This window comes from Seriola aureovittata, chromosome 21 (genome assembly GCF_021018895.1).
Source record: "Seriola aureovittata isolate HTS-2021-v1 ecotype China chromosome 21, ASM2101889v1, whole genome shotgun sequence".
NCBI classification, from domain to species: Eukaryota; Metazoa; Chordata; class Actinopteri; order Carangiformes; family Carangidae; genus Seriola; species Seriola aureovittata.
In genome coordinates, this window is record NC_079384.1 from 9,858,434 (window position 1) to 9,882,918 (window position 24,485).

Here is a 24,485-nt window from a genome sequence, read left to right on the forward strand (position 1 = left end):
TGTTTTATTTTAATGCCTTACTATACTGTTTTGTTTTTATGACTTTTTATGCCTTACTAAACTATGTCGTGTTTATGCCTTACTATACTGTTTCGTTTTTATGACTTTTTATGCCTTACTAAATTATGATGTTTTTATGCCTTACTATACTATGTCTTTTTCACCAGTTTTTATGCCATACTATTCTATGCCATTTTTATGACTTTTTATGCCTCACTATACTATGTCGTTTTTATGACTTTTTATGCCTTTCTATCCTATGACATTTTTATGACTTTTTGTGCCTTACTATACTGTGTCATTTTTATGACTTTTTATGCCTTACTATACTGTGTCAATTTTATGACTTTTTATGCCTTACTATACTATGTCATTTTTATGACTTACTATACAATGTCTTTTCCACCAGTTTTTATGCCATACTATACTATGCCATTTTTATGACTTTTTATGCCTCACTATACTATGATGTTTTTATGCCTTACTATACTATGTCGTTTTTATGAATTTTTATGCCTTATTATACTATGTCGTTTTTATGACTTTTTATGCCATACTATACTATTAAATTTTTATGCCTTACTATACTATCACATTTTTAAGACTTTTTATGCCTCACTATACTATGACGTTTTTATGACTTTTCATGCCTTACTATACTGTTTTGTTTTTATGACTTTTATGCCTTACTAAACTATGTTGTGTTTATGCCTTACTATACTATTTCGTTTTTATGACTTTTTATGCCAAACTAAACTATGATGTTCTTATGCCTTACTATACTATGTCTTTTTCACCAGTTTTTATGCCATACTATTCTATGCCATTTTTATGACTTTTTATGCCTCACTATACTATGTCGTTTTTATGACTTTTTATGCCTTTCTATACTATGACATTTTTATGACTTTTTGTGCCTTACTATACTGTGTCATTTTTATGACTTTTTATGCCTTACTATACTATGTCATTTTTATGACTTTTCATGCCTTACTATACTATGTAGTTTTTATGAATTTTTATTCCATACCATACTATGTAGTTTTTATGACTTTTTATGCCTTACTATACTGTGTCATTTTTATGACTTTTTATGCCTTACTATACTGTGTCATTTTTATGACTTTTTATGCCTTACTATACTATGTCATATTTATGATTTTTTATGCCTGACCATACTATGTAGTTTTTATGAATTTTTATGCCATACTATGCTACGACCTTAATATACTATGACATGCTAATAGGTCAACATGGTGGTACAGTGGTTAGTGTTGCGGCTTCATACTCGTAATGTTGACGGTTCAAATCCCATACCAGGGGTGTTTTTCTTTAATGCCTTACTATACTATGTCGTTTTTATGACATTTTTATGACTTTTTATGCTTACTATACTATGTTTTTTTTATGAATTTTTATGACTTTTTGTGCCTTACTATACTGTGTCATTTTTATGACTTTTTATGCCTTACTTTACTATGTCATTTTTATGACTTACTATACAATGTCTTTTTCACCAGTTTTTATGCCATACTATACTATGCCATTTTTATGACTTTTTATGCCTCACTATATTATGATGTTTTTATGCCTTACTATACTACTTCGTTTTTATGAATTTTTATGCCTTATTATACTGTCGTTTTTATGACTTTTTATGCCATACTATACTATTACATTTTTATGCCTTACTATACTATCACATTTTTATGACTTTTTATGCCTCACTATACTATGACGTTTTATGACTTTTCATGCCTTACTATACTGTTTTGTTTTTATGACTTTTTATGCCTCACTAAACTATGTTGTGTTTATGCCTTACTATACTATTTCGTTTTTATGACTTTTTATGCCTAACTAAACTAAGATGTTTTTATGCCTTACTATACTATGTCTTTTTCACGAGTTTTTATGCCATACTATTCTATGCCATTTTTATGACTTTTTATGCCTTCATATACTGTGTAATTTTTATGACTTTTTATGCCTCACTATACTATGTCGTTTTTATGACTTTTTATGCCTTACTATACTATGTCAATTTTATGACTTTTCATGCCTCACTATACTATGTAGTTTTTATGAATTTTTATTCCATACTATACGATGTAGTTTTTATGATTTTTTATGCCCTACTATACTATGACGTTTTATCACTTTTTATGCCTTACTATACTATGTTGTTTTTATGAATTTTTATGCCATACTATGCTATGACCTTGATATACTATGACATGCTAATAGGTCAACATGGTGGTACAGTGGTTAGTGTTGTGGCTTCATACTCATTATGTTCATGGTTCAAATCCCATACCAGGGGCGTTTTTTTTTAATGCCTTACTATACTGTTTTGTTTTTATGACTTTTTATGCCTTACTAAACTATGTCGTGTTTATGCTTTACTATACTGTTTTGTTTTTATGACTTTTTATGCCTTACTAAACTATGATGTTTTTATGCCTTACTATACTATGTCTTTTTCACCAGTTTTTATGCCTTACTATACTATTTCGTTTTTATGCCTTATTATACTGTCGTTTTTATGACTTTTTATGCCTCACTATACTATGTTGTTTTTATGCCTTACTATACTATGACATTTTTATGACTTTTTATTCCTCACTATACTATGCCATTTTTATGACTTTTTATGCCTCACTATACTATGTTGTTTTTATGCCTTACTATACTATGACATTTTTATGACTTTTTATTCCTCACTATACTATGACGTTTTTATGACTTTTCATGCCTTACTATACTGTTTTGTTTTTATGACTTTTTATGCCTTACTAAACTATGTTGTGTTTATGCCTTACTATACTATTTCGTTTTTATGACTTTTTATGCCTTACTTAAATATGACGTTTTCATGCCTTACTATATCATTTCGTTTTTATGACTTTTCATACCTTACTATACTATGATGTTTTTATGCCTTACTACACTATGTCATGTTTATGACATTTTATGCCTTACTATACTATGTCGTTTTTATGAATTATTATGTCTCACTATACTATGACGTTTTTATGCCTTACTATACTATGTCATTTTTATAAATTTTTATGCCTCATTATACTATGTCATTTTTATGACTTTTTATGCCATACTATACTATTACATTTTTATGCTTTACTATACTATGACATTTTTATGCCTTACTATACTATGTCATTTTCATAAATTTTTATGCTATACCACAATTTGACATTTTTATGACTTTTTATGCCTCACTATACTATGACATTTTTATGAATTTTTATGCCATACTATAATATTACATTTTTATACCTTACTATACTATGACGTTTTTATGCCTTACTATACTATGTTGTTTTTATGACTTTTTATGTCTTATTATACTATGTCGTTTTTATGAATTTTTATGCCTCACTATACTATGACGTTTTTATGCCTTACTATACTATGACGTTTTTATGCCTTACTATACTATGTTGTTTTTATGACTTTTTATGTCTTATTATACTTTGTCGTTTTTATGAATTTTTATGCCTTATTATACTATGTCGTTTTTATGACTTTTTATGCCTTACTATACTATGTTGTTTTTATGAATTTTTATGACTTTTTATGCCTTACTACACTGTCATTTTTATGACATTTTATGCCTTACAAAACAATGTCACTTTTATGACTTTTTATGCCTTACAAAACAATGTCGTTTTTATAACTTTTTATGCCTTATTATAACATGTAATTTTTATGAGTTTTCATAGCATACTATACCATGACATTATTATGACTTTTTATGCCTTAATGTATGATGACGTTTTTATGAATTTTTATGACTGATTATAATGTTTCGTTTTTATGCCTTACGATACTATGACATTTTTATGCCTTACTATACTATGTCGTTTTTATGAATTTTTATGACTTTTCATACCTTACTATACTATGACATTTTTATGAATTTTTATGCCATACTATACTATTACATTTTTATGCCTTACTATACTATGACATTTTTATGCCTTACTATACTATGTCGTTTTTATAAATTTTTATGCCATACTATACTATGACATTTTTATGAATTTTTATGCCATACTATACTATTACATTTTCATGCCTTACTATACTATGACATTTTTATGCCTTACAATACTATGATGTTTTATAAATTTTTATGCCATACTATACTATGACATTTTTATGAATTTTTATGCCATACTATACTATTACATTTTTATGCCTTACTATACTATGACATTTTTATGCCTTACTATACTATGTCGTTTTTATAAATTTTTATGCCATACTATACTATGATGATTTTATGACTTTTTATGCCTTACTGTACTATGACGTTTTTATGAATTTTTATGCCTTACTATACTGTTTCATTTTATGACTTTTTATGCCTTACTTAAATATGACGTTTTCATGCCTTACTATATAATTTCTTTTTTTTATGACTTTTCATACCTTACTATACTATGACGTTTTTATGCCTTAATACACTATGTCATTTTTATGACATTTTATGCCTTACTATACTATGTCGTTTTTATGAATTATTATGTCTCACTATACTATGACGTTTTTATGCCTTACTATACTATGTCATTTTCATAAATTTTTATGCTATACCACAATTTGACATTTTTATGACTTTTTATGCCTCACTATACTATGACATTTTTATGAATTTTTATGCCATACTATAATATTACATTTTTATGCCTTACTATACTATGACGTTTTTATGCCTTACTATACTATGTTGTTTTTATGACTTTTTATGTCTTATTATACTATGTCGTTTTTATGAATTTCTATGCCTTACTATACTGTTTTGTTTTCATGACTTTTTATGCCTTACTAAACTATGACCTTTTTATGACTTTTTGTGCCTTACTATACTGTGTCATTTTTATGACTTTTTATGCCTTACTTTACTATGTCATTTTTATGACTTACTATACAATGTCTTTTTCACCAGTTTTTATGCCATACTATACTATGCCATTTTTATGACTTTTTATGCCTCACTATATTATGATGTTTTTATGCCTTACTATACTACTTCGTTTTTATGAATTTTTATGCCTTATTATACAATTTCTTTTTTTTATGACTTTTTATGCCATACTATACTATTACATTTTTATGCCTTACTATACTATCACATTTTTATGACTTTTTATGCCTCACTATACTATGACGTTTTATGACTTTTCATGCCTTACTATACTGTTTTGTTTTTATGACTTTTTATGCCTTACTAAACTATGTTGTGTTTATGCCTTACTATACTATTTCGTTTTTATGACTTTTTATGCCTAACTAAACTAAGATGTTTTTATGCCTTACTATACTATGTCTTTTTCACCAGTTTTTATGCCATACTATTCTATGCCATTTTTATGACTTTTTATGCCTTACTATACTTTGTCGTTTTTATGAATTATTATGTCTCACTATACTATGTCGTTTTTATGACTTTTTATGCCTTACTATACTATGTCAATTTTATGACTTTTCATGCCTCACTATACTATGTAGTTTTTATGAATTTTTATTCCATACTATACGATGTAGTTTTTATGATTTTTTATGCCCTACTATACTATGACGTTTTATCACTTTTTATGCCTTACTATACTATGTTGTTTTTATGAATTTTTATGCCATACTATGCTATGACCTTGATATACTATGACATGCTAATAGGTCAACATGGTGGTACAGTGGTTAGTGTTGTGGCTTCATGTTCATGGTTCAAATCCCATACCAGGGGCGTTTTTTTTTAATGCCTTACTATACTGTTTTGTTTTAATGACTTTTTATGCCTTACTAAACTATGTCGTGTTTATGCTTTACTATACTGTTTTGTTTTTATGACTTTTTATGCCTTACTAAACTATGATGTTTTTATGCCTTACTATACTATGTCTTTTTCACCAGTTTTTATGCCATACTATTCTATGCCATTTTTATGACTTTTTATGCCTCACTATACTATGTTGTTTTTATGACTTTTTATGCCTTACTCTACTGTGTCATTTTTATGACTTTTTATGCCTTACTATACTATGTCATTTTTATGACTTACATACAATGTCTTTTTCACCAGTTTTTATGCCATACTATACTATGCCATTTTTATGACTTTTTATGCCATACTATACTATTACATTTTTATGCCTTACTATACTATGACATTTTTATGACTTTTTATTCCTCACTATACTATGACGTTTTTATGACTTTTCATGCCTTACTATACTGTTTTGTTTTTATGACTTTTTATGCCTTACTAAACTATGTTGTGTTTATGCCTTACTATACTATTTCGTTTTTATGACTTTTTATGCCTTACTTAAATATGACGTTTTCATGCCTTACTATATCATTTCGTTTTTATGACTTTTCTTACCTTACTATACTATGACGTTTTTATGCCTTACTACACTATGTCATGTTTATGACATTTTATGCCTTACTATACTATGTCGTTTTTATGAATTATTATGTCTCACTATACTATGACGTTTTTATGCCTTACTATACTATGTCATTTTTATAAATTTTTATGCCTCATTATACTATGTCATTTTTATGACTTTTTATGCCATACTATACTATTACATTTTTATGCTTTACTATACTATGACATTTTATGCCTTACTATACTATGTCATTTTCATAAATTTTTATGCTATACCACAATTTGACATTTTTATGACTTTTTATGCCTCACTGTACTATGACATTTTTATGAATTTTTATGCCATACTATAATATTACATTTTTATACCTTACTATACTATGACGTTTTTATGCCTTACTATACTATGTTGTTTTTATGACTTTTTATGTCTTATTATACTATGTCGTTTTTATGAATTTTTATGCCTCACTATACTATGACGTTTTTATGCCTTACTATACTTTGTCGTTTTTATGAATTTTTATGCCTTATTATACTATGTCGTTTTTATGACTTTTTATGCCTTACTATACTGTTTTGTTTTTATGACTTTTTATGCCTTACTACACTGTCATTTTTATGACATTTTATGCCTTACAAAACAATGTCACTTTTATGACTTTTTATGCCTTACAAAACAATGTCGTTTTTATAACTTTTTATGCCTTATTATAACATGTAATTTTTATGAGTTTTCATACCATACTATACCATGACATTATTATGACTTTTTATGCCTTAATGTATGATGACGTTTTTATGAATTTTTATGACTGACTATAATGTTTCGTTTTTATGCCTTATGATACTATGACATTTTTATGCCTTACTATACTATGTCGTTTTTATAAATTTTTATGCCATACTATACTATGACATTTTTATGAATTTTTATGCCATACTATACTATTACATTTTTATGCCTTACTATACTATGACATTTTTATGCCTTACTATACTATGTCGTTTTTATAAATTTTTATGCCATACTATACTATGACATTTTTATGAATTTTTATGCCATACTATACTATTACATTTTTATGACTTTTCTTACCTTACTATACTATGACATTTTTATGCCTTACAATACTATGATGTTTTATAAATTTTTATGCCATACTATACTATGACGTTTTTATGAATTTTTATGCCATACTATACTATTACATTTTTATGCCTTACTATACTATGACATTTTTATGCCTTACTATACTATGTCGTTTTTATAAATTTTTATGCCATACTATACTATGATGATTTTATGACTTTTTATGCCTTACTGTACTATGACGTTTTTATGAATTTTTATGCCTTACTATACTGTTTCATTTTATGACTTTTTATGCCTTACTTAAATATGACGTTTTCATGCCTTACTATATAATTTCTTTTTTTTATGACTTTTCATACCTTACTATACTATGACGTTTTTATGCCTTACTACACTATGTCATTTTTATGACATTTTATGCCTTACTATACTATGTCGTTTTTATGAATTATTATGTCTCACTATACTATGACGTTTTTATGCCTTACTATACTATGTCATTTTCATAAATTTTTATGCTATACCACAATTTGACATTTTTATGACTTTTTATGCCTCACTATACTATGACATTTTTATGAATTTTTATGCCATACTATAATATTACATTTTTATGCCTTACTATACTATGACGTTTTTATGCCTTACTATACTATGTTGTTTTTATGACTTTTTATGTCTTATTATATTATGTCGTTTTTATGAATTTCTATGCCTTACTATACTGTTTTGTTTTCATGACTTTTTATGCCTTACTAAACTATGACCTTTTTATGCCTTACTTTACTATGTCTTTTTCATCAGTTTTTATGCCATTCTATACTATTACATTTTTATGACTTTTTATGCATCACTATACCATGTCGTTGTTATGAATTTTTATGCCATACTATACTATTACATTTTTATGCCTTACTACACTATGACATTTTCATGCCTTACTATACTATGTCGTTTTTATGACTTTTTATGCCTTACTATACTTTGTCTTTTTCACCAGTTTTTATGCCATACTATACTATAACATTTTTATGATTTTTTATGCCTCACTATACTATGACGTTTTTATAACTCAAATACTATGTCGTTTTAAAGAATTTTTATGCTATACAATAATATGACATTTTTATAACTTTTTATGCCTTACTGCACAATGATGTTTTTATGAATTTTTATGCCTTAGTATACTATGTCGTTTTTATGATTTACTATACTATTTCGTTTTTATGACTTTTTATGCCATACTATACGATTACATTTTTTATGCCTTACTATACTATCTCGTTTTTATGACTTTTAATGCCATCTTATACTATGACATTTTTATCACTTTTTATGTCTCACTATACTATGACGTTTTTATACACTATATACTCTGTCGTTTTTATGAATTTTTATGCCATACTTAACTATGACGTTTTTATGCCTTACTTTATTATTTCGTTTTTATGACTTTTCATGCCTTACTATACTATGACATTTTTATGCCTTACTACACTATGTCGTTTTTATGACATTTTATGCCTCACTATACAATGTCACTTTTATGAATTTTTATGCCATACTATACTATTACATTTTTACGCATTATTATACTATGAGGTTTTTATGACTTACCATACTATGTCGTTTTTATGACTTTTTATGTCATACTATACTATGAAATTTTGATGACTTTTTACGACGACTATACTATGTCGTTGTTATGAATTTTTATGCCTTACTATACTATGACGCTTTTATGCCTTACTATACTATGTTGTTTTTATGAATTTTTATGCCTAACTATACTATAATGTTTTTATGCCTTTTATGCCTTTCTATACTATGTTGTTTTTATGCTTTACAATACTATGAGGTTTTGATGACGTTTTTATGTCTCACTATACTATGTAGCTTTTTTGTACATTAGTTTTTATGAATTTTTAATGCATCCTATATTATGCCATTTTTATGACTTTTTATGCCATACTATACTATATAATTTTTATGAATTTTAATGCCATATTATAGCATGAAATTTTTATGAGTTTTTATGCCTTACTGTACTATGATGTTTTTATGCCTTTCTATAGTGTGTTGTTTTTATGACTTTTAATGCCTTACCGTACTTTTTCGTTTTTATGAATTTTTATGCCACACTATACTATGACATTTTTATGACTTTTTATGCCATACTATACTATGACGTTTTTATTACTTTTTACGTCATACTATAGAATGGCTATTTTTCCCTAGATATACTATGATTTGTTACTCGGTCAACATGGTTGTATAGTGGTTAGTGTTGTTACTTTGTACTCAGGGGGTTGATGGTTCACATCCCATTCCAGGTATGTTTTTCTGTTGAGTTTGAATGTTCTCCTTTTTCCTCCATAGTTTTCCTCAGGTTACTCCTCCCGCAATCAAGAAAAATGCATTTTAGGTTAAGTAGCCACTAGAATGCCTTATTATACTTTTGTTTTCCATGCTTTACAATGCTATATGTCGTTTTTATGACTTATTATGCCTAACTATACTATAATGTTTTTATGCCTTTTATGCCTTTCTATACTATGTTGTTTTTATGCTTTACAATACTATGACGTTTTGATGACTTTTATCCCTAACTATACTATTTCGTTTCATTGCCTTATTATGCTATGACGTTTTTATGCCTCACTATACTATGTAGCTTTTTGCACTTTTGATATGTCGTTTTTATGAATTTTTATGTCATACTATATTATGCCATTTTTATGAATTTTCATGCCATACTTTACCATGACATTTTTATGACTTTTTATGCCTTACTGTACTATGATGTTTTTATGCCTTACTATACTATGATGTTTTTATGACTTTTTATGTCATACTATAGAATGGCTTTTTTTCCTTTGATATACTATGACTTGCTAATAGGTCAACATGGTGGTTTTGGTGGTACAGTGGTTAGTGTTGTTGCTTCATACTCAGGAGGTTGAAGATTCACCTCCCATACTAGGGATGTTTTTCTGTTGAGTTTGAATGTTCTCCTTGTTCCTCCATAGTTTTCCTTAGGTTACTCCTCCCACAATCCAGAAAAATGCATTTTAGGTTAAGTAGCCACTAGAATGCCTTAGTATACTTTGGTTTTCCATGCTTTACAATGCTATGATATTTATATGACTTTTTTGCTATACTATACTATGTCGTTTTTATGACTCATTATGCATTATTAGACTGTCATTTTTTAAATTTTTTTATGCCTAACTAAACTATAATGTTTTCATGCCTTTATGCCTTTCTATATCATGTCGTTTTTATGCTTTACAATACAATGACGTTTTGATGACTTTTTATCCCTAACTATACTATGTCGTTTTATTGCCTTATTATGCTATAACAATTTTGTGCCTCACTATACTATGTAGCTTTTTTGCACTTTTGATATGTCGTTTTCATAAATTTTTTATGCCATACTATATTATGCCATTTTTATGACTTTTTATGGCGTACTATACTATCACATTTTCATGACTTTTTATGCCTTACTATAATATGATGTGTTTATGCCTTACTATACTATGTCGTTTTTATGAATTTTTATGCCTTACTATACTATGTCACTTTTAAAAAAAAATTTATGCCTAACTATACTATAATGTTTTTATGCCTTTTATGCCTTTTTATAATATGTCGTTTTTATGCTTTACAATACTATGATGTTTTGATGACTTTTTATCCCTAACTATACTATGTCGTTTTATTGCCTTATTATGCTATGACGTTTTTATGCCTAACTATAGTATGTAGCTTTTTTTGCACTTTTGATATGCCATTTTTATGAATTTTTATGCCATACTATATTATGTCGTTGTTATGACTTTTTAATGCCGAATGATACTATGTTGTTTTTATGCCTTACTATACTATGTCGTTTTTTTTGGACTTTTTATGCCATACTTTACTTTGACATTTTTATGAATCTTTATTTCATAATATACTATGACATTTTTATGACTTTATATGCCTTACTATACTATGACGTTTTTATGCCTTAATATACTATGATGTTTTTATGACTCTTCATGCCTATCCATACTATGACTTTTTTATGACTTTTTAATCCTTACTACTCCTATGTTTTTATGCCTCAGTATATTATTCTATATTATTTATAGTAAAATGCAAATTCATGAAAACAACATCCTCATTAAAATTCTTTATGTTTGTATATGACTTTATTAATAATTTTATTTTAGGTGTATTTTGCCCCTACCAATGTTTAGAGCAGACCTATTCCTTTGGTCAAAACAGTGGTAGGAATGAAATGAAATAATGTTTTAATTAACCAGACGTGTGCATTATTTGCCTGAAACATCTAAAATGTAGTCATCAGTGTAACAACACTAATTAGTATCCATCGTGTCCTCAATGTCAGAGCTGACTTACAGATCAAATGCACATGATCTGAACTCTTTTTTTCCTATTCTCTACGTTGTCAGGTCCATTTGTGACACTGTTGGAGGTAACATGACCTTTGACCGACTTTGCACCTATATCATCCACCAGCAGACTGTACCCATATTATTACTGTATACCAGACAGAGCCCTTTTGACTGCATTCCTTGCAAGGCACCTGAGCCTCATTATACTGTATTACTCTGGCCTGTTGGGTCAAAGAAGACTTGTACCTGAATGTCATTAAATCAACAAAAACATGCAACAAACTAGACAGTAAGGGCAACAATGTTATCCCACAGACTATAGTTTCCCCTTCAACAGTTTTTTGCCCTTTACATGCAAACGTTTATACTGAAGATAGAGAAAAGGCTGTATTAGTTTTATATTTCATTGACATTTATACTTTAATACTGCAGCCAGTGTGTTTTTCTTGAAAAATGGCATTTTATTGCACAAGCCTGGCTTATCCCTGTAATCTAATGAGACATTAAACATGGGGCAAGTTTAGTCACAAGCAAAGTAGTTACATAACTTGAGACCTGATTAAAACACGAGCTGCTTGGTATATCACTTGATGATGTATGTGTCAGTAGGTCATAATGATTCAGAACTCACCGGCACACGTTGGACATTACTCTTGATGTGAGTTTTTGAGGTTCTGTGTTTTGCTGCTTCGCAACCTGGAAATTTAAACTATCAAACCAAAAGGATGGAGCACTATCCTACTAAATCATTTTACAGGCTGTTCTTGGATGTTTTAATAAGTTCTTCCATGTCCACATGTCTGGGCCGGTCATTAAGCAAATGTGATGTCAAACTTTATTAAAAAAATGGAAATATGATTCCCAATGGTGTGCTTAATGACTTGAGTATGTTTTGAGATGCTCACAGTTTTTGCACTGTGGTTTTCAGAAAACCTCATAAAAAATACACCTGCTGGTTCTTCACGGAAATGCCAGCACATGTGACAAGTTTGAGTTACCACTGGATGCCAACAGTCCAGGCATGAAGCCTGAAGTCATACTTTTTTATGTATGCATTTCTGACTAAATGCCTAAATGTGTGTTGTTCTGTCAGGTATTTAATGCTTGGCACAAAGTAGGGACATTAATAAGATATGGCTCTTGGACTTTGTTCTGCACATCGTGACCAAATGATCAGATACATTTACAAAATGATTGATTTTTGCTGTGTCACACTGGAGACTGTGATGAGCACTCTGTGCAATTTTTATTTCTTGTTGTTCCTAAACATTTGTTCATTGACTCTAACCTACAATGTCTGGGAAACACTGAAGCAAGAAGGAGCAGATGGAGTATTGTTGCATTGCAATAACACTGCTCCAATGACAACCTAACTACACGTTAACTACTGTACATTGTTCTATCAGTCCCTCAAAAATCTAAATACAACACCACATGAGATGATATATATTGCAAAATGAGCCCTTGTCTTATTCGCTTACATAACTGACTATAAGTATGATGGGATGTCATCATGAGATATTTCCAGAACAGCTGCACTAGAATTATTAAGGAAAATAGCTGTCAAATCATCATTGGTAAACGTCAGTTCTTCTATCTGCTCCCCAGATCTGCTTGCACAATTGTTCAAATGTCACACAAAGAGGAGCCTGTTATGTTAAAAGCAGTAACCACAAAAGATCCAACAATGCAGTCACAAAATTGGTTAAGTTTTGACACCCTCTCCTGACCAGCGTGCTAGCTGCTCCTATCGTCTGCAGTCTCTTAGCCTACATGTGCAAAGGTAAATATTGGGATTTTGTATAAATATGGTAGATTTTCCTGTCTTGTACAATCTGTAAAGCAATCACACTCATGACACACAATTTGTAATGTGCACATGAATACACAAGACCAAGAGTCTATTACCAGCTATGTGAGGACAGTGTTTTGAGCTAAATTATGCATGCTAACATGCTCACAATGACAATCATACAGTAACATGCTGTTGTTTAGTGAGTATACTTACCATATTCAATACCTGTTAACATCACCATGCTAACATGCTAAGGCATGTGTCACTAGAAAGCAAAAATGCCTGGTGCAGGGTGTGGGTAAAAGTTAATGTCAGTGGATCACCAATTTCATGTTCTAGGGACAATGAGTGTCTTTACAAATGTCAGGACAATCCATCCAACACTTGATAAGATATTCTTCATTACATACATTAGAGACATGCCTCTAACATGGCTAAACACATTAAGACCATTGCTCTTATGCAGGTATTTGAAATAGTTGAATATTAGATAGCTTTATGAGAGTAAATATACAAACATTCTGTGAAGTATATCCCCACAGAATCACACTTTTCCTCCAACGCTGGACAGTGCAGCTGGTGGAGTTGGTGTAACTTTCTATTCTTGAGATTTTTTTTTTTTGTTAAAGATGAGGCATATGGCAGACAAGGCAGATGGCAAGAAAAACAAAATAACAAACTTTATTACTTCTATCACATTAAACATTCATAAGTGTTACAAGGAAGCTGAACCAAAGCATCGTGCACTGACAGAAGAGCCTACTGTTTTATTGTTTTCAGTGTGTTTGTTGGTTGGTTGCTAAAAACATGAAAATAAGTCATATTTAATTTCAGGGAAGAAATTGTCACTTGTGTTAACACAGCCAGTGGATGTGTTAAATATCACCTGATATCACATGGAAGAGCCTGTGAGAGATGATAGCAGACATCCACACTGGTAGTGCTGCATTACACATGCCGGCCTGCTGTCCTCATAATCTCCATGCCATCTGGTGGGGAACCTCACTGTCCCCCTGCACCCATGGCACATTAGTATTCCTCTCACACTGAGTGAGGGAGGCCAGTCGTGTGTGTGACATTCCTCAGTAACATAAAAGAGTCGACACCAGTGAGGATTAATCGAAGGGCTACAGGGCCCACCTCCGACAAACCTGGCTCATTTCAGGTAATGAGAACACTTACTTTTTAATCTTCCTCGTTGTTGTCCTTGCTTGTGCGTTTTACAGCCCCTTCACAAAGTCATCATCCTCTCATGTTGTCCACAAATAGAACCAAGAATTTATACTTCATGCTTCTGCAAAAAGTGTGGGCTAAGATGTTTTATTGACACTAGCAAAAATGTAATCCCTTTGATGTTCTTTAAAAAGCGCCATCTTTTGGAAAATGACTAATATAATCCTTAATGAAGACCTAAACGATATATAACAGTGTGACATCAAAGTCATGTTTTTTCAATTGACTGAACCTTGGCTGCTGCTCATTCAGAGTGCTCTCATTTTCTGTCTTGATTACGGTAACAGCTACAGTTCAACAAGTCACATAGCCTCAGGCGGGTCTTGCCTGATGCCTTGGCTCAGATTTTTTTTTTTTTTTTTTTAGTAGGAGAACCCGGTCAGCAAACAGAGATTGGGACTCTTTCGAGTGGTGCTTCAAACAGTGTTTCCAGTGTTCAGTGTGAGCGCTGATCAAAGACCGATCCTTTCCTTTTCAAATCCACATGGCCTCTCATTAGTGCCACACCGGGAGGAGACTTCTCAGACAGGAACCGATGGTAGTATCATTATTTCCAGCTTTAAATTTGAGTACAATGCTGAGATTTCTTTTAGGTGCTATACTTTATGGTGTGCTTTCACAAGATCAATAAAGGAGATCAAAGACATGTGGTGTCACAGGTTTCTGTGAGAAGTAATCAGTGATTTTTGGACTGGCCGCTGTAAGTTTATGGTGACCTGTTGGATAGAGCCACTTGTAGGATATTTACATTTCTTGTCAAAAGAACAAGATATGCAAAAAGACATGTCATTATCAGAAACAAAAGTAGACTCAAGCATTACCCCACATTACAGCAGAAGCAGCAGTGCAGATTTAAATTTAGGATTTTACAACAAAATGCATGAAATGTGCAGCATTTTTATATGAAATGTGTCAAAACTTAACTAACAACATTAATGCTCCATAAATCATTTAAGACAAATTTTGATGGTATGAAATGGGACAAATATTATATCATAACTGCTGCCTAAATATTAAACCGCTGCTCATAGACATAGTGGATAATGATGCTGCTGTAAATATTACTGATGATTTCTGTGCCACCCTGTGCTGGGTTCCAGGACCGATTCAGTGCTCCTTGGAACAGATTCTACATCAGGCAGTCTTCTGGAGGGGCGACTACCACTCTTCCTGAAGATATTCCCTTATTTTAATTTTTTATTATGGTGGTGGTCAGTCCAAAACCCCCCATAGGTGTCCAATTGGATTGAGACCCGGTGACAATGAAGGGTGTAGCATTCACATCATTTTCATATCCAGAAAACCAGTCAGTGAATGTTAGAGCATCAACATTCATTATGTTTCTCCACTTTATTCAGGTTTTTCTTTTAATTTGGCACTTGTCTATATTTGCAACCTTCCCTTTGTGGGCTTGCACTGCAGGGTAAACACAGTATGTAAATCCTTAAACATCTGAAAATTCAGTGAAATTTGCGGTGAGTTCTGTCTAGCCAACACCCACTGTGCGTATTTAGAATCCTAAATATTTTCTATTTATGGTAATTTTATCTTTACTTTGCAGCTGCCTTGGCTCAATTTCCCCTCAGGGGATCAATGAAGTTCATTTTAATCTTCATAAAAACCTTCTTATAGACCCCAGATAGTTTTATTCTGCAGATCAGTGATGAAGAAATTTCAATAATACCCATTTGTAAGTCCTGTACAACTTAACTTGCGGGAGTCATAGCAGACCTGAACGGGCGGAAACTCAGATATACTGAATTTGAGGTAAATGAGGCACAAATAAAGAATTGTATTCAGCTTGTGTACTGCTGTGCTTCATTTCCAGCCACAAACCTCATGGCCATTGCTGTAACTCAAAACAGTGAGGAGGTTCTTCTTTTGTATTTGTAGCCTATGGGCACGGTATAAAGTGCATCATGGGAAATAATGAACATAGACTGTAATGCTGCCTCAGTGAAAACATGGAAAATCTCAGAAGCGCTCTAATCATTCACAGCATTGCAAACTTTCTTTTCCCCTCACACACAGTGTTCGTGCTCCATCACCAAACCTTTACCCATTATCCTCTGCTCATTTTGTACCATCATTGTTAGACGCTTGTGGAAACTTTTTTTTTGTCTAGAACTTGAGAATAAAAAAGAGAAGATAATTTCAGGGGAGTACTTCCTCCTTCCTGTTGCACCTTCTTTACCCTCATTAATTCCAGTGGACCTCCCGCCAACACACACATACACACACACGCACGCACGCACGCACGCACGCACGCACACACACACACACACACACACACACACACACACACACACACACACACACACACACACACACACACACACACACACACACCTGAAGATCAGCTACCCAAAAGACATCTGGTAAATATCTGAAGCAAAAATAATGAGCTACACTTAATTAGTGTGGCTGTTTTTAGGGTTGGGGTACAGGGGATAGCTAAGCAGGTGCATGATTAAATCCACTCTAAAAAAAGGAAGAATGTGCATGCCACAGGTGTCTGTTGCCATGGAGATAAAGAGGTTACTAGGGTGCAATTTGTCCCAATATGGCATTCTTTATGTTTGATGTGATTTGACCATCATCGGTATCTACATTGATTGTTTTATATTGTATATTATAGACAGCAATTAGCAAACACAAGCACAACCTTCCTTCACATCAGTGTGGTGAGAATGGATTGAGATGAACAAAGCCCTTAATTAACACTGTTATCTTAGTCTTTATTTTGTCACAACTGTATGTCAAATATATATACGTCTATATGACATATATTATATGACATATATAATTTCATTTCTTTACATTAGAGAAACAACATAGAGATGACACACTATTTTGGTTTCTAAGTAGAAGCTCCTTTTAAATAGTGGCATTTTTTTTTTCAATACACTGTTAAAGTCAAGCTCCCACTCAAGTCACGGTTTTGTTTTTGTTATTGAGTCACATTTATTCACAATGTGTGTTTGTTTGTCTCTTTTTCGTTATAACTTGAAGTCTTTTGTTGTGTCAGTGTTTTTCACTCTGCAGTTCAATCTGTTCGTGTTCTTCAAAATCAACGGCCACCTGTTATTGGTCCGTGTGGCCACACAGATGGTCACACCTGCTAACCATCCTGTGCCGCTAGCAAAAGTATACAGTTATTGGGAACGGTGTCTTTGAAGCTTTACAGAGTTAATCCAATCAGCTTGCAGAGGGCTTGGCATGAGCATTTCCAGTTCCTCTGCAGCTGGGTCCTTTGGTGGCCAAGGAGCAGTTTGCACCTCCGTACACAAGAGATGTCTGACCTTGGCATTGTCCCTGGGCTTCTCTTTGGCCTGCTGCCTTCAAACCTCTGGTCCCACTGCCTGTGTGCTGAACTCTGGCTGAGTATTGGACGCTTTTCCGTTCCCACTCCTGCACAGTCCCAGCCTCGAGAGTGTTTGTGCCACTGCGGTGGATCTCGCTGTGAGACCCAGACATTTTCATGGAGCTGGAAAGGCTTTTCTGTTTTAATTCCTGCGCAAGCTCCACTGTAATTTCAATGGAGCAGGGTGTTTGTGCGGAGCAGGGATTCTTCTCCGACCCCAGTGGAGCAGTAGTGGTGGCAGAGGGAGGGCTAACACTGCTGGGCATAACACCAGGCGCCAGCACTACAGTCTCGCATGGGGGAGAGGGAGAATTGCTAATGGGCACCATTGCCTTTCCAGCCAGCGCAGGGTGCCACTTGAGGAGCCCCCCTTGGTTCCGCTCACTCGTGTCCACATGCGGTGCTTCGAGGTCACTCGCTTGGAGTGAGGGGATGATGGGCACAGAACGGGTGCGCAGGGAGGGTGGAAGGAAGGTTGTTCCCTTATCCAGACGGGTGCAGGGGACCTCGGTCCATCCTTTTCTGGCTGCGAAGTGAGAGAGCGAGGTCCTGCTGAGGAGGGCGCCGACCCGTCCACTGGCAGAATCACACCTTTAGGCAGAGGAAAGAATAGAAATGGCAGGGTGAGAATGAGAGACCGAGTGATTTATATTGTGACCTTTTCGTCCTAGACACTCATTTCCTAAGAGGAAAAAAAGTGAGTGAGTAATACAGAATATGGAGATAAAGCTTCCATCCTCTTGTGCTTTTCACCATTTCATTTCAATTCCACAAAAAAATCATCTTGCACCAACAAAATTATCATTATTTAGGTATTGTTCTTTCATAATCTTTGTGTAATTATTTATAATCCTCAGCATGAGCAGCCTGTATTGTTGCTGCATGAATGTTTAACTGAAAAATCCCTTCTCTCATGACTGCCTTATCAGAGATTTAAGGCTTTAGCAACACAGCTGCTGGATTCCTGACCCTGTCCGGGGTGAGTATGTGGAAAAATTATATACTGCCTCCTTGCACTGCTGCATTCATGCTCTAATTTTAGTGTTAGAAACGAGACTCATAATAAAGTCTCACAGAACATGCTTCGTCTGGCAGGCTTATGATGTGACATTTGGGGTGAATGTGGATATGTTTGTGGGTGTGAGAGACTCAGCATGTATGTTTGCGTCACCGTGCATCCAGCGATCACATATTTCAAATGCGCAAATCATGAAGCGTTGCCGACAAGCTTGAAAAGCATCATGTTCAGTATGAAAATAATGCAGCAGAGCCAGGAAAACGTATTCAGAATCAAGTGGATAAGTTTGTATATACAATGGATGTGCACAAGAGTTAATATTGTTACTGAAGACTCAATTCATATTTTGAATCACCCCGGCGCAGCCTTAGGAGACAGCCAGTGTTATTGTCGGCTTTCAGAGACTGTTTGTAGCATAACCAAGTTTTAATAATTGAATTACTTTCCCACTCCTCCCTCGGTATTAGAAGGGCGAATGGAAGCTGGAGGTAAATCCGGCAGATCAAAACATATCTAAAAATAACTCCCGTAGCAAATTTGCCTTCAATTCTGTCCTTATCTGCGATGGGTAAATATATGTTTTGACACTGGATAATTAAACTGACAGTACTCTGCGGGGATTTGTTGTCACAAAATGGAAAACATGGAAGAGTATTCTCATGTTTGTTTGCTGTCTTTTTTTCCTTTTTTTTTTCTTTTTTCAAACACTTTCTACCACACTACACTCTGTGCCTCCATCTTTCCTTCGCTGCACTCTCATCATCCCTACACAATCTTCCTTCTTTCCTCACTTTCCGAATCGCGTTCTCTCACTCTCCTTTCCACATCCCCGTTTCTCATTTCCAGAGAGGAGAGGGTGTATCCATGGCAACAAGGGAGAGGTGGGGGCTGGAGGAGGAGGAGGAGGAGGAGGAAGAGGAAGAGGAGGAGGAGGCTGTAAGCTTGGTAGCTTGGTGTTGCATGGCTGGTAAGTCGAGAAATAGGTCATTTCAGCCTCCTGAAGGCCGGCGAAAGCAACATTCGACTGACGGATCTGCGAGTGAATCATCAATGGCTGATCAGATCTAAACTGTTTTAACTGCACAAATGCGAGTTTATCCCCAAGAAGACAAGAAGCCCTCTCATTCCAGCTCCTCTCCTAAACACTTGAAAAAGCTGTGTTAGATTTAATTGCCCATAGGTTACAGATTTTGCCTTTTAAAAGAGAATTCTCATTAGTTTCTTTATTAGTTAGTTTGTTTGTTATTCTATGTATGTGCTCGTGAACAATATGTGTGTGTGTGTGTGTGTGTGTGTGTGTGTGTGTGTGTTTGTGTGTGTGCGTGCGTGCGTGTGTGTGTGTGTGCGTGTGTGTGTGTGTGTGTGTGTGTGTGTGTGTGTGTGTTGAGAAGGAAACTGTTATGGTCCTGCAGGATCTCTCTGCACAACCATTGGAAAGAACTGCTGAGCTCCATGGAGCTTTGTTTAAAAATGTAAATTATGGAAATAGGTCACATAAAGAGTTTGGCAGCATGCAGTGTATCTTACAAGTCACTGTAACACGCAGGCAGGTTGGCATGCTAATAGGAACATGGCTAGGCACTTTTAAGTGTGTGGAATGCACGAGGGTGCGGGGACTGCTTCAATGACAGACGTTTCTGATAACAGTGCCATCACTCAAGTTGCACACACACACAGCAAATTAGGCGGTTTCTGAGTCATATGCTAAATAGGACTGCCTTACTCAGGCTTAAAGACGCTCTCTTCTGCATCTGTAAATAAAACCTAAAATAATTCAGTGTTCTCTGCGTCACTTGTTTAAGAGGAAATGCCAGTGGAGCTGCTTGACATTCTGCATTATTCTACTGAGGAAAACAAGCACCTCAATGAAGAGTGTAAGATAAATATTTCCCAGCTTTGGTAGCTGCTACACAACAATCTATCTTATTTATAATCTGTAAAAACTTAGAGAAAAGTTTGAACTGATGTGAAATAATGCGAAACTTGGTCTCTAAATGGATAATCTTTTTTCCCTCCTTGAGGACACCAGAAAAAAAAACCCCTAAAAACCATCTCCTCCTTGATAACAAACGTGTCAGAGAAGATTTCTCATCAGGCTAACTTTTTTTAAACCCATGCCAGTGAGGATCATCAGGCTCTTAAAATATACGTTTTTTTAACCCCCCAGATAGCCAACTGGCGAGAGGTGGCTCTGCCAAAAGACCTTCCTGCTTTTAAAGCCTCCTGAATCAGCGCCAGTAGCTGTGCTTCACTTATGATAGCCATGGAAATAGGGCTACTTGCTGTCCTTACTCGACACCGGGATGAGCATGAGGAGAATTCAGGATGTGTGAATGCTTGAAATTAATCCTTTGCAATTTGTATTCTTGTTCTAGTAGGCTGCAGTCACCCAGTATGGCTCCATATCCAGCATGTAAACGACAGAAAATTATATAATTTCTTTGATATGTGGACCATGAAGCCTTCACATAATGCTCAAGCATTAGCCAAAATCAAACCATTCTGGAGATCTTGAAATTCATGTAAACTTGTGTATCATCTGATAATTAGCTTAGGCACAGTTGTTGTATTTTTAACCATGATAAAACCATGCAGATAAAACACATTTTCATTCACAGCACCAGCCTGGTGGCAAGTGTAGGGAGGATTACACACAGACTCATATCTTGGACTTCCCCAGCACCATGATAGTGTGAAGCGGTTGGGATCAAGTGCCTTCTCCAAATTAATTGTGACAGTCCCAGTTGAAGGAGGGCACAGCAGATCTCATTTATTTCCCTGGATCAGATTTCATAAACTAGTTCACGGATTTGAACTTAGAATATTTCAGTCATAAACTCATTTCTCCCAAAATTATCCTTCTGCCACTCCAACTTAACCTCAGTTAGTCCGGGGGTGTGGATCGCTGAACCGGCTATTTGACCTCAGTGTGGAGGGAGGCAGAGAGAATTTCCTCTTTGAGGGCTGAGCAAACATGAGAAAACTAACAAGAAGACAGAAGAGGTTTCACCTTCTTACGGACTCCATGTCTGTTGACTCATCCTCCTGCAAATGTTTGTAGACAGGCCCGGCCACTCTGGATCCATCGATGAGATTTGTCGATTTGTGTTTCCCTCTGGGAATGGGCGGGGTCCTGAAGTAATTAGTCTCCCTGCGTTGTTGGGCCGGACTAAGCGAGAGGGAACTACTTCTGCAACCAGAAGAAAAACAAATAGAGGGGATGAAATCACTGATGTAACGCACTGTTTCACAAAAGCTGCATTGAATCACACAGCGCTCACTAATTCATTTATTGCATCAAATTTATATCATTTTCTGTGTTCATTGATGTAAAACTGGACTGGGATGGACTGACCTTTCTGTTTGATGTTTTAGTGGAAAAAAAAGCAGCATATTCCACATTCAGTTGACTCTCTGCATAAATTAACTTGGTATTGAAGTCTTAAGTAACAGACTGGGGGATCAGATACATGTGTATAAGAATAGCAATTTACCAGTAAGCAATACAATTTACATAAACATTAAATAATTTTTCTTTGCTCAATGGAACGGTTGCTGGCAGTTCTGTGAGCTTGTACTTAGTCACTTACTTATGCATTCTGTCCTGACGATAATGCTGGATTAAAAGTCAGGGGATCACCAAAGTCAAGATTTTTTTGTGCCCATCCATCTCAGGGAGCTGATTCACAGAGTCCTCTTAGAGAAAATTAGGTTGTTTTTTTGTTTTTTTGTAGACGTTGAGAGATATTTCCCTGAATAAGTGAAAACTGCAAGTGGTGTTAGAGGAAAATTCAGATCACTAAAGTCATTAGGATTTACCCTCTAGGGACCTTGAATATCTGCAGCAAATTTCACAGCAATCCATCCAAGAGTTGTCAAGATGTGGAGCAGAGCGGCGGGCTGACAGACCGACGCTGCCGCCCATAGAGCAACAAAGCTCGCATATGTAAAACACTAGACGCTAAAATGTCTGTATTTGTGAACTTTAAAATGCACCAGCTATGCGCTTGACCATATGTTAGAAAATATTTCATATACCCACAACAAAATGACCAGCATGTATTGACATCCTGCTGCCGTTAATGATCAAAACGGCAGTCTTTAGAAAACTGTGCTTTCTCCCCAGGCAGGCTGTTTTTAAATTGTACTGTGGGCGGTAGGTGGTCGATTTCAAAGCAGATCCCTGCACGTCCACAGCAATAAAGCAATGACATCAAAAGTGAATCAAAGTTATGCTGCACTATACAACAAGCTGAAGTGTGAGTATATCACGTGAGAACAAACAGCTCCAACGGCACACATGAAATACAGACAGAAATAATTTTCAGTGTATTTGAATATACTCTTGAGACTGAGGCTTCCATGTTGGTCACCTGACTCTGTTTCTTCTGTGAGCAACACTTGATTATGTTAAGTGAAACTGGACCACAAAAACAACTTACTGACATATTATAAATGCTGGGTGAAAAATGTGTTTGTATTGTAGCACTTAACACAAATCACTGATGCCGACAAAACTTTCTCCCAGCTTGGTTTTGGCTCTTGGCTCTGTGTGTATAAAGTGATGGACGTTCTTTTTTGGTGTTTAAATAGTGATCAGGTTTTTCAAACTTTAAGATTTTCTAGCTTGTCCTAAAACTGAACTCCCTGATTCATTTAAAGTCACGCAATAAACTAAATAGTCCCGTGGACATTTGGTTATTAATTGATAGCTGAATGGAACACTGCAAAAAAAAAAAAAAAAAATTCTGCTGTAATAATTTCCAAATGTCCATGGCTGTGGAACAATAAGCATGACTAATGTTGGCTCTAGTTTTTGCCAGCATTAGCTTTTGTATCGACTGATGTTGTAAAAAGTTGATCTGAACAAAGCTGAATTATGTCAGTTTTGTTGCCTATTAGCATGCTGATTTATTAATTAGGATTAACGAAAAGCTGCAAAAATTAAACTATGTTCCTCGGACAAAATCACCAGGCTTTTGTAATTAATGAATGTTAAGTGTTACAGGTCTAAAACTGAACGGCAGCTGCTTATCTATACAATTCACCAAAAATGTACCGCAGCATACTCTCTTCTCATGCCTTTTTTGGACACAGTGGAGAGAGACAGAGAAGAACGGGAGACCGAGGGGGGTGACATGTGACAGTA

At 34.2% G+C, this 24,485-nt stretch overlaps 1 protein-coding gene across 2 annotated transcripts in view; it reads right to left on the reverse strand.

Annotated features, from left to right (window-relative positions):
- Positions 1 to 14,372: 14,372 nt before the first annotated feature.
- The window catches only part of nrg3b (neuregulin 3b), a 183,752-nt gene continuing 173,639 nt past the window's right edge, over positions 14,373 to 24,485 (reverse strand). For both annotated transcript variants that reach the window (XM_056366108.1, XM_056366107.1), the window contains exons 8-9: positions 22,347 to 22,526; positions 14,373 to 18,909 (exon numbers count right to left, since the gene is read on the reverse strand). In XM_056366108.1, coding sequence (XP_056222083.1) covers positions 18,153 to 18,909; positions 22,347 to 22,526 — 937 coding nt within the window. In that variant the 3' untranslated portion in view covers positions 14,373 to 18,152. The remainder of the gene's footprint in view (positions 18,910 to 22,346; positions 22,527 to 24,485) is intronic.